The 17,141-nt window shown below is 36.3% G+C and overlaps 2 protein-coding genes across 2 annotated transcripts; one reads left to right on the top strand and one right to left on the bottom strand.

Annotated features, from left to right (window-relative positions):
• Window positions 1-3,149: 3,149 nt before the first annotated feature.
• Window positions 3,150-4,091, bottom strand: LOC122295806. The gene is made up of 2 exons (XM_043105061.1): window positions 3,621-4,091; window positions 3,150-3,537 (listed from the first exon to the last, which is right to left on the bottom strand). The coding sequence occupies exons 1-2, from the start codon at window positions 3,906-3,908 to the stop codon at window positions 3,454-3,456; spliced, it is 372 nt and encodes a 123-aa protein (XP_042960995.1). The 5' UTR covers window positions 3,909-4,091; the 3' UTR covers window positions 3,150-3,453.
• A 5,321-nt stretch (window positions 4,092-9,412) lies between these two features.
• LOC122295932 (somatic embryogenesis receptor kinase 2) lies at window positions 9,413-17,101 on the top strand. Its single transcript, XM_043105208.1, has 11 exons — window positions 9,413-9,929; window positions 10,723-10,855; window positions 11,112-11,183; window positions 12,786-12,929; window positions 13,518-13,589; window positions 13,707-13,778; window positions 13,866-13,978; window positions 14,670-14,801; window positions 14,878-15,219; window positions 15,540-15,934; window positions 16,578-17,101. Exons 1-11 carry the CDS (start codon window positions 9,842-9,844, stop codon window positions 16,890-16,892), a joined length of 1,878 nt encoding a protein of 625 aa, XP_042961142.1. The 5' UTR covers window positions 9,413-9,841; the 3' UTR covers window positions 16,893-17,101.
• Window positions 17,102-17,141: the final 40 nt, after the last annotated feature.

Below are 17,141 nucleotides of genomic sequence, written 5' to 3'. Positions count from 1 at the left end.
GCAAACTCTTCAAGTTTTCTAGTGAACCTTTGCTTGATCCTACAGAGTATCGAATAATGGTAGGTGCTTTGCAATATCTTACATTGATCAGATATCTATTATAGTGTCAACCAGGTTTGCCAATTTTTGCATTGCCCCACATCAGTTCATCTCATTGCTGCTAACCAGGTATTAAGGTATCTTAAGGGAACACTTCAGTTTGGTCTTCGTTTCACAAAGGGCTCTCTGCAATTACATGGCTTCTGTTATTCTAATTGGGCTACCAGCCCAAATGATCGCAAATCAATAACAGGCTATGCCATATATCTTGGTCCATGCTTGATTTCATGGACTGCTAAGAAACAACTTGTAGTAGCTAGATCTAGTACTAAGGCTGAGTACCAATTCATGGCTCTCACAGTGGCTGAGCTATATTGGTTGAGAATGCTATTTCGTGAACTTCAAATTCCACTAACTTATGCTCCTTGCCTGTGGGTTGACTACATTGGAGCTTTAGCTTTATCTTACAACCCTGTGTTTCATGCTAGGACAAAACACATTGAAGTGAACTGTCACTTCATCCATGAGAAGATTCTAAACAAGGATTTACAAGCTCATTATATTTCCACTTATGATCAACCCTCAGACATATTCACTAAAGGCCTCTCTTCTTCCCATTTCTTACTACTTCCATACAAGTTGATGCTACGCTCCCTCCCCATCAACTTGAGGGGGAATGTTGGACAAGATGAACAATACACAACAGAATCTTACTCTAGAGATAAATTTCAATCAGTTCTGAAAGTTATGCAGAAAATTTAGGAATGATAGTTTTCATTTTATCCAGTTGTTGTAATCTTTAACTTTGTATTTTAAATGTTTTATCTTATCTATGTATTCAAATATGTAAATATCATTATAAATACAAGAATATATGTCAAGCTGGTATCACTAGAAACAGCCTCCTCAGTTCTTCTAATTGGGATTACATGTGCATGACTTGCAACTGAAGCTCCTAGCCTGAACTTGTGGCTAAAACTCGAATGGAAAATATAGTAGATGCATGAGAGAATCGAGGACAGATTTTTATGTGTTCCTTTTTGTAACCTAATATGGAAGATTCCATGAGCTACTGCATCATGACTACAAAAGTAAGTACTTTTCACACATATCGCAGTTAACATGGCCTAACATAATACTATTTCTTTTCAAGACTTTCAATTTCAAATTGAGAGAATTAAGAAAGACATTCACCACGTACACCGGTGCCACATTGAGATGTGTCAAAATGATCTAAATTTAGAAAACCCAACAGTTATAATTTGCCTCAATATCAGATAGGGGTGTTCAACTGGGTTTCGGACCGGGTATCCGGGTATACCCGATCCGAAACCTGGGTTCAATATCCGGACCGGGTTCCTGTCCAATTATACCCAGGTTATGACCAAGTCCGAAACTCAGATTAATCCAGATTTTTACAACTCGGAAATCTGGATTCCGGATCAAAACTGGGCTTTTTATTTTTTTAACTATCATTCTGTTATTAATTTTTTTATGTTGAAAAAAATGATATTGACTTGGCATCCAATAGAATCCAGAAACTACAAATGATATTGACTTGGCAGCCTTTTAGTTCTAAAGGCTACCCAGATTGCAAACATTGAGTGGACAACCAGAGCCATTTCTTACCAAGGAAAAAAGAAAAAAGCCATTTCTTATATAATAGTGCAGTGCTTTATATGCGACCAATCTTGCAAAACTCTCAATGATTTGCAAAATGCTATCAATGCATCAATCAATAAAAAAAAAAAAAAACCAATATCAAATTAGAACGGATCAAAGTTTGTATAGATCATGATCTTGAATATTAAGATAAAAAGAAGGAAAATGTAGAAAAACCACAAATTACAGAGGTTGTAGTTGAATCGTGGCCACAAACATCATAAGCTTTTAGAACTTCAATAAAACCCAAATTTTCTCACCGACTCAACAGGGTATACTCAGAAGTCATAGCTAATATCTCTTCTATCATTGTCATCCCAATCCTCACTTGTAATTAACTAAAATCATGTTCATAAAATTCATAAAACTATCAAACCCACTAACCAAAAAATTAACGTTAATGAGATACGATGATACAAACCCAAATGAGCCATGGGTGGAAATTATTGACAGTGATGCAAAAGCAGAGCATCCCAAATCTTTGTACTAAATAAAAAAGATCAAAAGGGGAACAAGATTTAAGCAAAGTTTATTGAAAACATTTTGAAAAAAAAGGGGAAAGAAAATTACTTTCATGGAGACCTATATTCACACCCCAACCTTGGGTCTCCTTCCATGAAGGCAAAGGTTTATAGGTCTATTGCCCATTGCAGAGCATGCTTGCTGCTCTTTGAGAAGTCCATGGCCACACCTATTTTCCTATCCTTCACCATTTTCTGTCGTCTCAAAGTTGCTGCTTCCTCCTCTTCTTCTTCGGCTACCTCTGGCTTTAGTAATGGTCTGTCAGATCAGGAAAATCAGGAGCAATAGGTTTGGTGTTTGAAAAATACACGTTGGGCTTTGGATTTTTTTTTTGTATTTTAGACGCAAATGGATTCTCTGTGAAGTTGGCTTGGGACTCTCTGCAAATCTGGAAAAAGAAAAAGAAAACGCCCCCACGACTGATGAGAGCGAGAGAGAACGAGGCAAAGATAAAGCGGCAGCTAGGGTTTCAAAATCAAAGATGAGAGAGAGAGAGAGAGGGGGGGGATATTTAGCCGAGGGGAAATAAATGAAACCGGGTACCGGCTTTTTAATCCGGTACCTGGATTTTAAATCCGTACCCGGACCGCATAGGTCTGGATTTTGCAATTAGGGTTTCGGCTCGGATTAAATGCGGGTCGGAACCCGAAACTGGAATCCGGTTTGGATGAACCGTCCTAATATCAGACAATTTATGGCTGCCCAGCCTGGCCACCCACCTGGAAATTAAATCCTTCAAATGTTGGAAACAAAGTCCAAGCATAACCTGGCTAGCTACCTAATTAGGTTTGTTGTAAGCCCGTCCCTTCATGAGAGAGATATCAAACAATATTTCATCATCGGGAATATTGTAATAATTAGGCTCGTACAAATATAGATGATGGTTCTAAATAATATTATATATCTATCTCCATACAAGTGCTATATATATATGAATTAATTAGACCATTCATCATCAACAAAATTCATGTGTTACAGATTTCAGAAGATTTACAATCCATGCATAAAGAAAAGTGGATGACATGCCCTAGCTCCTACATTTTACACAACACAGATTTCTTTTCAGTAGTAGATCTGTAACATAAGCAGAACCATATTATACATGATAGGAGAAGAGGAAACATATAGAGACAACTAGTACTCGACCGGGGCACCCATTATAGAATATTTTAGCAAGGTTTTTGACCCACAGATAAGATATCTTTAAATTGAGAGCAGAACCGATTGAAGTTAATTAATCTGTGGACCAATCCGTGATCTGCTTATTGGTGGCCTTGGAGGCACGCGCACAGCCATTACAGTCTCAGCAAGTCCCTGTATATGTTGAAAACACATGAAACAAAGATTCTTCAGAGAGAGAGAGAGAGAGAGAGAGGGGGGGGGGGGGGGGCGCTTACAAAAGTTTCTGCGTTGGAACGAAGATCATCAGCTTCTGGGTCTGTTGTTGCAGATGGTGGGTCAGGGTCAGATGTTAAGGGAGTATCTGCAACCTGTTCACTGATTAAAGAAGTATCTTGAGTACTCGTTCCAGCGAGCAACTCATCTTTATGTTCTAAGCTTGAAGAATCCTCTCTGGGCTGAGTCTCAAAACCAAAACACTTGAACATAGCCTTTAGAGCTTCTTCAAGAACATAGCATGGATTGTGAGCATAATAATAGACATCTCTTTTTCTTGACTCCTCCATTTTTTAAACCTGTTCTTCCTGGGGTACATCGACTTCCGTGTATATCTCTCCTAAATGATAGTTCTTCCTTCTTTACGAGCAGCTACTTCTAACAAGTTGCAGCTTGGTGGTCTCCTGCATTCTTAAATGAACTGCGTTCCTAGCTTCACCTCTGCCAGTCTGCCCGATTAAAGTACAATATTATCCTCCTTTTTATCTTCTACTTTTGTGCTATATACATATATACATACAGATATATGTATACGCTCACAGTACACATTATTAGGGCAATAGATACAAATTTGTAATTGTTCTTTGATTCTAGTCGTTGCAATCATCTCAAGACACTACTGATCAAACACATTTTAATGATCAGGACTGTATATATAACATGTTTTTCTAATTGTTCACAAAATCAAGAACATTCTGCTAGTACTCGCTAGCTAGTACTGCTCACAGGTTATATGAATGAAGTCATTTCATCAATGAGCATTATCATGTGCAGAACTAGGGTAAGTACCCTCGTTGAGTACTGTACGTAGTAGATATATAGATCATTACATCAGACTCGATACTTGATGATGTTAAGGGCAGTACGTGTAATAATAATAATAATAATGGCAAGTGCTACTAGTGCATATGGTAGGTAGTAAAGAGAATTAAAGAGCAATAACAGCTAGGCTACCTACTTCAGCAGATCAGGATGTCAGATATTATTAACTCATGGACGTTCTCTCTTGTCTTCTTATATATATGGACCTAATCATATATTGAACGACGCTTTTAAATATTACTCCATCTAATTAATTTTATATGTACCTAATTAATCATATATTATACGACTCTTCTCATTACTCCAGCTAATTTTTGTCTGTTTGCTTTCACTAATATATTTCACACCTCTGACACACATACGGACAGGCATGCATTAATTTTCTGGTCCATATATCAGGCTAGCTGCAAAAATTTTAGAAAACCATGACCTAGTCCTACTGCATGTTGCGGAACATGATGATCATGTTATTCATGATATATATAATCACATTGACAATAAGGTAGATCTGTAGGCCAATAATTTCTATTGCTTTGACTGATTTGATCTATTCCAAATACCACGTTTTGTGTTGTTTTCATGTTTGTCTAAGTGTTAAAGGTGATCACTAGCTAGAAGAGTCGACATTTTTAGGGTAGCTAGGATTTACATTCTGGCTTCAAATTCAGAGTTTAGTTTTGACGTTGGCGATCGATACGCCAGTAATTTCTTAACTGACTTAAGATGGTTATCATTTCTGAACTATTTTCTAGATCTACGTACACTAACAACTACACATGATGGCCGGCCGCCGGCCTCAGGCAGCTCCATTTTTCATACGATGCTGCACCTTGAATGGTTTTGCCTGCAAGTTTTGACATCAAAGCTAGATAGATCAAGTACTGCATCTAGCCCGGCCTATATATCCATCATTCCAAAAATGGGTTTGGTCGCATCATTTATATGATCTATAACATAAATGCTTTTTAGTGATGGTTTGCCAATTTTTTGTGACGATTTATATGAAATCTGTTGTAGTGTATAGATGTTAGCATATTATATATGTTGCATATAGATAAGAGGCATGCGTTTTATATTATGAATTGATCAGCTAGTTTTATCTCTCTCTTTTCTTTTCTTTTTTGTATGTAATTAATGTACATGTGGGATATCCATATAAATGTATTGCATGATCATCAACCGACACCAGAGTGCCGTACATATCATGTATGTAACCGCTATACATATATATATATATATATATATATATAAATATATATATATGTATACATTTAGTGATAAGGGGAAAAAAATATCATAAATTTCAATTAGAACAATGTCATGATCTGCATGAATTAATTAACCTAACTCTCTACAAGCTGTCACTCGTAAACTTCCATAGAACCCTAAACTTGATGTTAAGCTAGCTCACTGTCACGGATTTAATGGCATCGATCGGACATTTCGCAAACTTCCATAGGATTAACCCTAATCTTCAAACATATGTTAGTAGGTTAGTACTTGGAGTTAAGTCTTCCCCTTCTTCCCTAGGGAGAGAGAGGCACTAAATAAACCAGCAAACCTAGCTGTATCATTTTGATGGCTTGGTCAGCACGCACTCGAAGAAGATCATCAGCTAGCGTCCCTACCATAATTAAATGTGGAAGCCTTGAGCTTACACACACATGACACATGATATATAATATAATATAATATAATATAATATAATATATATATACATAGTCCAATATCTCCATTCATAAAAGGTAATTACCTTTTAAACGGGGCCCTCCACCTATACATGTTTGAAGATTATGACTCTTTGTTTTTCCTAGTGATCTGGATTCCCATTTCTCTTTTAGGGATCGAAGAACCAGCCTAAAACAAAGGCACATTGACACTAGTACTGATTAAAGACTATATATATATATATATATTAAAACAATGACTCATGTCGAAATATTGTTATTATAAGTAAATTTAGTACGTACTAGTGCTAAAGACTATATATTAAAACGTGACAAGCACTACTTAGCTCAAGAATTGGTGATTTTATTATCGCATATAGGGCAATATATATATATATATATATAGGTGCAAAAGGTAGAAAAAAGCACCTAAGGAAAGTGTGTGTATATATATATATATATATAAGGACAGTCTTCCGGCCACGTACCTTTCTCAAACAACAGCACTACTAGTAGTGCACGTCAATTCCATATATACAATCCAAAAACCCCACTAATTGGTAGTAGTACCTCATGATCTCCTTTGACATGATCCGATCAAAGTAGTCATGAAGGACACCATCATTTTATTTAAGAAAACGATCGATGCAAGAAAAGGACGTCACGACGGGTGGACTCAAGTACTTGGTGACATTTACAGATCATAATGCTCAGTAGTTTTTAACCAAAAGGAAAATTAGAGTACTTAAGTTTCGTATTTAGCAGCGACTTATTGGAACAAATTACGTGTATTACTAAGCTGATCTCGCCCTGCAAATTATGCATAGAAAGCTTGAACATTTGTTGGAAGATCAAGTACTGTTGGAAATAAGAGCATTGTGGATAAAACAAAAATGTTAACAATCTCGATCGACGTAGGTTGGCAGATCAGAATCCCTGGCCTTTTTTTATATTTCTTCAGTTGAAAAATGGTCCTGCATGCAGTACAAGTACTCTAGCCTCAAGGAAATGGTTGGCCCGGACTCCAGTTTGCCAAATTAATAGGAAAGGAAAAAAGTGCAAAGTTCATGTGCTAGCTTTTGTAATGCCTGAATTACCTTGTACTTTTATGTGAGCCGCATGCTTTTCTTTCTTCTTTTGGCCGCATGCCTTTCAAATATTTATGTAATGATGCAAGTCAAACAAGTTAAAACACAATCATGAAACATAATTACGTGATTTCAGGGGCATGCGCCTTGATTTGATATTAAATATATAACCTAATTCAACTACTATATATACGTACGTACGTGTTTTTACTTTGGACAGTACTGAAGCTGCTAGCTAGCATAGCAGAGTCCACCAAACCAAATTGGTTTTTAGGCCTTCCTTGCACAAAAGGCATTGTAAATGGATAAGTACGCACTAATTCTTTCCCAAAATGCATGCATGTTGATGTCATACAACCAGCTAAAACTCAAACCCTATATTTTGGTTCGTGGCCCTAACATTAGAAAACCTTTGCGCGCGCGCGCAGAGAGAGAGAGAGAGAGAGAGAGAGAGAGAGAGAGAGGTGTTAAAAGGTTAGGTTCCATATATGCATATATATACAGTTGTTATTCACTTGACTCAAGCTAGCTGATATGGGGCATCATGTGAAGAACTATTCACAAACCAATCTCCATTCTCATATTTTTCATTGATTAAAGAAAACTACTTCATTGTTATTTGTGTCTTCAGAAAGTACTTAATTCGACGCACATGAACGAGAAAATGTTCATGAAAAGAAGAGATCATTAGTATGATATGAATGAAAGAAATATAAAAGGAAAGGAAAGAAATAGGACAAAAACAAAAAGTGACGCCTAACCTCTCTATATATAAACACAAAGTACGTATTTAATGCACGAACAAACGAATTCACCCAAAATTTGGAACATGTTATGGCTGATCATCATGATAACAACATGAAAAAAAGTAACAAATGGGTCAATGAATAATGAATATATATTAGTAATGGATCCAACCGAAGAGAAGGAGTAGGTAAGTACCTTGTATGCAACCATCAATGAGGATGTTTAATTTCAGACAAATATCCTTAAAAATCTTGTTTGATTCGCAGAAACAAGTTGGCCGGCCGAGAGATGTAGACATTAATGTATAAAGACAAAAGAAAATATTTGTACACATATACACTTATGTCGTAATCAGACACGTACGCACTATAATTTAAGGCCCGTCAAAGGAAATCCGATCCTTCCGTGCGATACCGTCCATCAGATCGAAAGCAATGTGAACCGATAGCACGATTGTGATAGCTAGATAACATAATTAAAGCAAAGTTAATATAATAAAGTGAAACAAAAGAAAATAGAAGAAATTTTGGTGGACCGAATCTCGTGGCATGGCTTGTAAAGCTGTAAAATAGATATATTAATGCTATATATTATATATCATAAATTTTATTATCTTCACTACTCGCACGAGCCAAGTGAGTCCATACATGTGGCAGATTTTAATTACTTTTTTCTATCAACCACTTAAATAGCTGTCGTTTAATATATAATATTACATTACTAACTATATACGATTAGAGATAGATGACAACAACTAGAATGAAAAAGAAAGTTACTCAAAAATAAATTAAGTGAAATATTATATGTTAACAAATGAGAATAGGGTCGATACAAGATTTTGGATTTGGATCTTTATTACACAAATTTGAAAGATTATAACTTATAAACAAAGTTATTATAAGAGTAGTGTAACTTATACATACAAATGCACGGTAAGGAAAAAAAATGATAGTAGTAATCGTGAATATACAAGTGTCGTATAATCATATTTTAAAAAAAAAATGAGATCCACGTGAAAAATAAAATATTTTTTTAATAATAAATATCAATCTTTTTTAAAATAATTGTACGACACTTACAATATAAATCAAATTATTAAAAAAGTACACTTTGCCCCAAGCATCTTTCTTTTTTAATAATGAAGGATATATACTACCCTTGCTCAAAAAAATTATTCTCAACATATATATATTAAAAAATAGTAATGCTACGTGTTACCCTCTCCTTCTACTATATAAAATAAAATGGGATATACTATATTATTCTTAAATTAAAATTTATTTTTTATTTTTAAATTAATCGATGACCATGACATCTCATGTAATAAAATAAAAATAAAATAAGAGTGGAATCGGTGAAATTTTCGTTTCCACGATATAGCGCGCGTTATTTTGACTCCGTTCGGGCAGAGGTCAGCACCGTTTCGGGCAGCTCCCCCACCACCTTCTCTCTCTCTCTCTCTCCCCCCCTCTGTGTGCACGCCTCACTCCCAAAAGAAAAAAAAAGAAAACGAGAAAATGAAAAAGAAAAAGACAGATAACAATCCCACACCTTCACTCAACACTCTCCAGGAGAGAGCAAAAAGGGAAAGTTCTATAAAAAAGTAGAGCAGAAAATGTCTTAAAATCTTTCAAATTTTTTTTATAACCTTTTTAGTGTGTTAATGTTAATGAGTTGTTGGTCTTTTGGGCACTCCGTTGGGCATTTGGGATGAGATCGAGCTTTTGATTACGAGTCTTTGTGCGTGTAACTTTGGTTTTTATTCTTCTATTTTTTGGGAAAAAGTAACAATGTTGGTCGTTTTTATGTAAGATTTGGGTGTTTGTAGGGGTTATTGGTGATGGTGAGTTTGGTGGGTGTGGGATATTATTTGGATCTGAGAGCAATTTAGTGACAGAGATGGAAGCGAAAGCTATTGGGGTTTCTGTTTTGCTGTGGTTGATCCTATTGGTTCGTCCATTATGCTTAATTTCAGCTAACATGGAAGGTCTGTTTTGGATATACTTACTGCCATTTTGTTCGTTTGATGTTTTTCTTATGCTTTGATATTTACTTTTACGATATTTATCAGATTTTGGAACTGGGTTTTGCCAAATTTGGAAACTAAAAGACTTTTTTATGCAAGTTGAGGTGGGGACGTTTGACTAAGTTTAGTTTCGCACAGTGCGATAATGGATATTGATGATACTTCCTGCGAAGTTAGATTTTCCTCTTCTTTCATTGATTGCTTGTGCTACCGAGTTTTTACTTAAACTTGGAGTACATGGGTGCTGATCTTCGGGTATGGTTCATAGTAGCGCCATATATTTGCGTATATTGAATAATGAGAGTGGATGATACAGAGAGAAATGACACTGTTAGACAATTTGAGTAGCTTTACCCTTCTTAAGAAGGCCATAAAACCAACTATTTGATTCAAATGGGATTTTTCTGTCATTTTTATCTATTAATGATCAACAGGGATCCACTAATTTAACTGAGGCTCACTCTTTTTCCCATTCAGTTTCAGTTATCTATTTTTGATAGGTAATCAAGAATTCTTATTCATAAGAGAAGGCATAATTCAGTTTTAGTTATCTAGAAGTTGAGAAACTTATCTCTTCTGTAATCTGTAGGTGTTAATGTTTGTTCTTTGGTCAGCATTCATCTAAACTCTGACTTGTTTAAGAGAAGTGGTTTCTTTGTGGCAATTGACGATGAGTTTACTTTTTCCACTTCTTTTAAAAAAAAAAAAATCATCTATAGTCAGCATCTAATTGTGTTTGCTTGCATATTGGCAGGTGACGCTTTACACAGCCTAAGGACGAGCTTAGAGGACCCTAACAATGTCCTGCAGAGTTGGGATCCTACCCTTGTTAACCCTTGCACATGGTTTCATGTCACCTGCAACAATGATAATAGTGTCATCAGAGTGTACGCCGTTTGCCCTTTTGTGTCTTTTAAGTGCATGCATATGTTGAACTTTACGCTGCTCTTCGCAGCTCTTAGCTTGTAGCTAGGCTCTCTGTATACCCCGTGTGCTCGGGCCTTGTCCGTTTTCTTGATCTAATATATTTCCTTTTTACTTATCCAAAAAAAAAAAAGGTGCATGCATATGTTGTTACACTTGTTTTGTATCACATTTGGAACAGGCACTTTTTCTGACACTTATTTTAATGTGTTATCACAGTGATCTTGGAAATGCGGCATTATCTGGTCAACTTGTTCCGCAGCTTGGCCAGCTCAGGAATCTACAGTATTTGTATGTCATGCTTGGTTGCTTCAAAATAATAAAGCTGTTCTTGTTTTTGTTTTTTAAGTGGTTTTTTAATACTGAATTGCATTACTTTTGTTGTTCTTGAAAGTTTTACGGCATAGGAATTTTCTTTCCTTCCTGGTATTGTTCATACTGGGGGAATATGGTAAAGGAATGACGTGCATATACACAAAACTATAGAAGCTATCGTGCTAAGGAATTTTAAGAGATATGAAGAATAGGACAGCATATGAACGACCTAGTTTTTTTAGAAAAATTAAAAGAAGTGGAAAATACTTAAAGATGCATTGAAAATTTCTTTTGACCAGCTTAATCTTTGGAGCTTTCCTTGATCCCAACATTCAATGCGTATATATGTATGTATGTTCTCTTAATCCCTAGGGGTTGGCTCAAGTGGTAAAGACCTTAGTCTTGGTGGTATGGTTCCTCCTAAGTCTAAGGTTCAAATCCCATTGGATGCAAACAATCTCTAGGGCCATCAGACTGGAGATTTTCCCCATGAATAACCTGATGTGCACTTGTGGGAAACTCCTTGCCGACGACCTATGCACCCCCAAGATTAGTTTGGATGCTATTCTGGACACCCACTACCAATAAAAATGTATATATGTTCTCTAAGAAAATATATCTTTCTTTTCGAAAGGAGCTGAAATATACAAGGGGTACATCAAGCTACTTTTAAAAGATTTCATTAGAAATGTTAAAAAAAAAAAAAAAAAAAAATCGTTATAGTAATCATCCAATCCTACAGTGATCTTGAAATTAAATACTTAATTACTTGTTGAGCAATTCAAGATTTTGAAAAGTCCTCCTCAGTCCAGATTGTCCACATTGCACACAAGGGAACATCATTCCAAATTACTGTAATTGTTATGATTGTAGTTATGAAGCAGCATATATAATAAATACATTGAAAATCATAGGCTTTTGAGCTCAGTCACTCCTATGAAGGGTATTGATTATAAGGTGGTGCAGAGTTCCTTGTAATTATCTCAAGCAATTGGTAGTGTAGACTTTCCTACCACTGATTGAGCAAACTGTAAGGTAGTTTTCAGTCAGTTATCTTGCCACCAAAAGTTACTAATCAACTCTTTCTCTCCGACTGTTTTGTAAAAACGCACACACTCACATCAGGAGAGATGTTTAAATGTGTCATTTAGTTTAACTATGACATAGGTGATTGATCATCCATTCTGTTGATGATACCCGTATTTTTTGTGGAATGGATTCTATTCAACTTCAATTTTTGATGTGTAGTTTTACTTAAATGTGTGTGTGTATGTTGTGTTTCCATAATTTTTTTTTTGTTTCCTTTTCAGGTTCCTAGAATGTCATTAGGTGTTTTCTTTTGTATACTCCTTTTATGCTTGGGCAATGCCAATTCAGTTGTATTAATAAATTATGTTTCCCCATATATATACATATATATATATATGTTAGTAAGATATGTAATTCTACTTGTCAAAAGAAAGTAATTGAAAGCTCCAAAGATTATGATGCTAAGCTTATGATTTGTTATCTTTGACATCATGTACTATTTTAAACCTTATTATTTTGTGTAAGTCATTTATCCTCTTTCTATGACAGGGAGCTTTACAGTAATAATATAAGCGGACAGATTCCCAGTGACCTGGGAAATCTTACTAGCTTGGTGAGCTTGGATCTTTACTTGAATGGTTTTACTGGTCCCATCCCAGACACATTGGGCAGGCTGTCAAAACTGAGGTTCCTGTGAGTATACTCATACTTGAGTTTCTTCAAATGTTCTGGGAATACTTGTAAAATAGTCTCATATTGTGTCATTTGTGGGAATCCTGAAGCCTAACAAGGAGTCTGAGGGGTCCAAGAACTGCAATGATCACCTTGAGAAACAAAGATTTAGAAAGTTACATGTTAGAACTTATAAACCTTCTATTCTTCATGTTTAAGATCAAAACTAGGGTTTTGATTCATTATGTCTTGATGAAATTTTCTTTATTTGGTAAAGTGCGAACATATTTTATTGGCTCAATTCCTGAATTACCGGAGTTCTTGGGTTATTCCTAGTTCTTGATTTTATAGAACTTTTTTTTATAAAAGCAATTCCTGAATTGCCAGAATCTCTGGCCTCTTGGCAACCTAATGGGAGAACGCATGTTTGACTTCCATATGTATTCCACGTTGCACTAATATATCAAAACAATTGGGCTATTTAGGTTTCTGGCTACGTCCTTTTGATGTGTAATGATTCCTGATCATTTTGATTCTGATTTGAGTGGTATCTGTTGATTTATTCAGATCTTAACATTGTGTTTTCTTGTAATGTTTGTGTGAGGATAGTCGGCTTAACAACAACAGCCTAGTGGGTCCAATTCCTATGTCACTGACTAATATCTCATCACTGCAAGTGCTGTGAGTGTCAAGATAATCTCAATATTCAGTCTCTCTCTTCATCAATAGCGTGAGTGTGTGGGGGCATTATCTGATCACTAGAATTCAATGTTACCACATTGCTTTTCCTGAATGCAGGGATCTCTCTAATAACAAACTCTCTGGACCAGTTCCAGACAATGGATCCTTTTCATTATTCACTCCCATCAGGTTTCCTTGCTAATTATGTGAACTGTAATTATCTCCACTGACATTGATTTTGAAGATTATGCTGATAGGTTGTTTTCCTTTTTTCAGTTTTGCTAACAACCAAGGTCTATGTGGCCCAGTTACTGGACACCCTTGCCCTGGCTCTCCTCCATTTTCTCCCCCTCCTCCTTTCGTACCACCGCCTCCAATTTCTGCCCCAGGTGATCTTGTTGTTGCTCATTATGATTTTGGAGCTACAATGATACCTGTGCTATATGTTCTCAGTATCCCCACATTTGGAGGCCGTGATTGCTATTATTTTTTTAAATCTGATTATGCTTGGTTGTTTACATGTGCTTTCCATTGATTAAAATAAAATAAAATAAAATAAAATTGATATATCATTTTCAATGTCCATTTGAAATTTTTTCAGTAGTCTTTAGTTGATTTTTCATATATTATATAGCAATCAAGCATTTTGCTTTGTTTTTTTTTTTTTTTTTCCGTTTTAGTTTTAGTTTTTTAAGTTTTATTTTCTTCTGCTGAGTAAATGCATATCACAATCAGAGGCGATGTTCATTTCGGTTCTCTATTCGCAGGTCAATTGCATTGCATCTTGCATAGTCTGATCTCTTTGTTTTATTTTTATTTTTTTTTTCCCAATACTATTGATTTTTTAGTACCTTAGTACCATTTTTTCTTTTTACGTACTTCAGTTAAAATTGAGATGAACTCTGACTCCAAATCATTTCTGAATGCATTGACAAGTATCTCCTTCTATTAGCCTAGGTAATTTTCAGTGGATCACATCTATGTTTGATGCATGCTTATGTTTTAGGTCGTTACCATGTACATGGGAAGTGGAGATGACATATCTAACTGTTCTAATTTTTACTTTTCATCACATTTCAGGCGGTAATAGTGCCACTGGGGCGATTGCTGGAGGAGTTGCTGCAGGTGCTGCTTTACTGTTTGCTGCACCTGCAATTGCATTTGCGTGGTGGCGTCGAAGGAAACCTCAAGAGTTTTTCTTTGATGTACCTGGTTAGTTATATAAATAAATGATGGGTCTGTTTAAGTTGTTTGCTGGATAGATTATCACTTCTTATGTCTGTTACAGCCGAGGAGGATCCAGAAGTCCAACTGGGGCAGCTTAAAAGGTTTTCACTGCGAGAATTACAAGTTGCAACGGATAGTTTTAGCAACAAAAACATTCTTGGTAGAGGTGGATTTGGGAAGGTTTACAAAGGACGCCTGGCAGATGGTTCACTGGTGGCTGTAAAAAGATTGAAAGAAGAGCGTACACCTGGTGGTGAGCTGCAGTTTCAAACAGAAGTTGAGATGATCAGCATGGCTGTGCATCGAAACCTCCTACGGTTACGAGGATTCTGCATGACACCAACTGAGCGGCTACTTGTTTACCCCTACATGGCTAATGGAAGTGTCGCATCATGTTTAAGAGGTATAGCTTGTTAACATTTCTGAAATTTTGCGATATTTTTTTACTGCTTCCATATGGACTTTTTCCCTTGTCCCAGTGATGGGGGATTCTTGTGCCTGTTATCTGCTTACAACTTTGGACCCCTGCTGGCTTTTTTTTTTTTTTTCTTTATGTTTTAACATGGGTTATATTTTTTTTCCCCATAAAATAGTAAAAATAAGAGTATGTAATGACTTGTATGTGAACCGCTTACCAATAAAAAAGTGTGAACCTCTTAAAAACTTTCTAGAAGGAATGATGTTTTTTTAACTAATCTATTCTTGTTATATGTGTTACTCTAGAACGCCCACCATCTCAGCCACCGCTTGATTGGCCAACAAGGAAACTGATTGCACTGGGATCTGCAAGGGGTCTTTCTTATCTACATGATCATTGCGACCCAAAGATTATACATCGTGATGTGAAAGCTGCAAACATTTTGTTGGACGAGGAGTTTGAGGCTGTTGTTGGGGACTTTGGGTTGGCAAAACTTATGGACTACAAGGATACCCATGTTACAACCGCTGTACGGGGGACAATTGGGCATATAGCTCCAGAGTACCTATCTACAGGGAAGTCTTCTGAGAAGACTGATGTTTTTGGGTATGGGATCATGCTTCTAGAGCTAATCACTGGGCAGAGGGCTTTTGACCTTGCTCGGCTTGCAAATGATGATGACGTCATGTTGCTTGATTGGGTATGCACTTCTATCACCTAACCGCTGCTTATCGGTTCAATTCACTTTCCTCTGGATTTTATTTTCATTAGCTGACACCTATGTGACAACTTTCTCTTGGACCTAGGAGAAAGTTGTTCATGTGGAAACCCAATAGGTAAAACTTGACTTTTGATGTTTGCATTTGTCATGTACTTTTAGAAACAAAACGACATTTTGTAGCAAGCTTTGGGTAGATTAAATACCGTCTGGTGATATAGGTCAAGTTCATAGGTTGCAAATTCTTTTGGCTGATGGATATGCAGGTTATTATGTTTCCTTTTTATTTTTTCACAAAAGGCATCTGACTGGCTAGAAAAGGCTTCAGAGCTCTTGGCACCCCTTTGTGTTGTGAGAATTAGATCTCCAAGGGTTGAACGAGTGCTTGTAATCAAGATCATCCAGTTTTGAAAGCCTTGTTTATACTTGTTTATGTAGGATTTGTTTCTTTCCCTTTTAAGCCTGCTGCACCTTGCATAGCTCTTACTCTTTCTAAGACAAACGGATAAAACAATGAAATATTTGTTATGTATTATTTAACACCAGAAGTCGTTGTTTCATGGCTTAAAAGAGCTCTATGGTAATCAATGTTTTCGATATCTAATAGAACTGTGCAATTTGTCAGGTGAAAGGACTTCTGAAAGAAAAGAAACTTGAAATGTTGGTTGACCCTGATCTTCAGAAAAATTACATAGAAGCGGAGGTAGAGCAGCTAATCCAGGTTGCACTGCTTTGTACGCAAGGTTCCCCAATGGACCGGCCCAAGATGTCGGAAGTAGTGAGAATGCTCGAAGGTGATGGGTTGGCAGAGAGATGGGATGAGTGGCAAAAGGTAGAAGTTCTCCGCCAGGACGTAGAACTTGCTCCTCACCCTAGCTCTGATTGGATTGTTGACTCCACAGAAAATCTACATGCAGTTGAGTTATCTGGTCCAAGGTGACCCTGGCACAGTAGAAGTAAAGAAAGAAATCAATATAAAATTTTCTTTTCCTTTTTTTTTTTTTTAACTTAATGACTATTTTCTGATGATGTCACCTGTAAGTTCACTCTGCATTGTATTCATTACATTTGTGCATACGAGTCAGCTTTGCCGAGGTGCAATGTGTATCATTTGCTGCAGTTCGAAGAAGCTTTGATGATTTTGGCTTAGATGAAGCTGTGGCAGTTTAATCTTTTGTGCACTGTCATG

The sequence above is a fragment of the Carya illinoinensis genome, chromosome 15 (assembly GCF_018687715.1).
Source record: "Carya illinoinensis cultivar Pawnee chromosome 15, C.illinoinensisPawnee_v1, whole genome shotgun sequence".
Taxonomy (NCBI): Eukaryota; Viridiplantae; Streptophyta; class Magnoliopsida; order Fagales; family Juglandaceae; genus Carya; species Carya illinoinensis.
This window is presented reverse-complemented; position numbering and strand designations above follow the sequence as displayed.

Bases quoted from the DNA above. Each gene is read 5' to 3' on its own strand.
- LOC122295806 (XM_043105061.1), bottom strand. From the start codon at position 3,908: ATGGAGGAGTCAAGAAAAAGAGATGTCTATTATTATGCTCACAATCCA. The intron at 3,538-3,620 runs GTAAGCGCCCCC...CAACATATACAG, and splicing joins GTTCCAACGCAGAAACTTTT to GGACTTGCTGAGACTGTAAT.
- LOC122295932 (XM_043105208.1), top strand. From the start codon at position 9,842: ATGGAAGCGAAAGCTATTGGGGTTTCTGTTTTGCTGTGGTTGATCCTA. The intron at 10,856-11,111 runs GTACGCCGTTTG...GTGTTATCACAG, and splicing joins GATAATAGTGTCATCAGAGT to TGATCTTGGAAATGCGGCAT. The intron at 15,220-15,539 runs GTATAGCTTGTT...GTGTTACTCTAG, and splicing joins TGTCGCATCATGTTTAAGAG to AACGCCCACCATCTCAGCCA.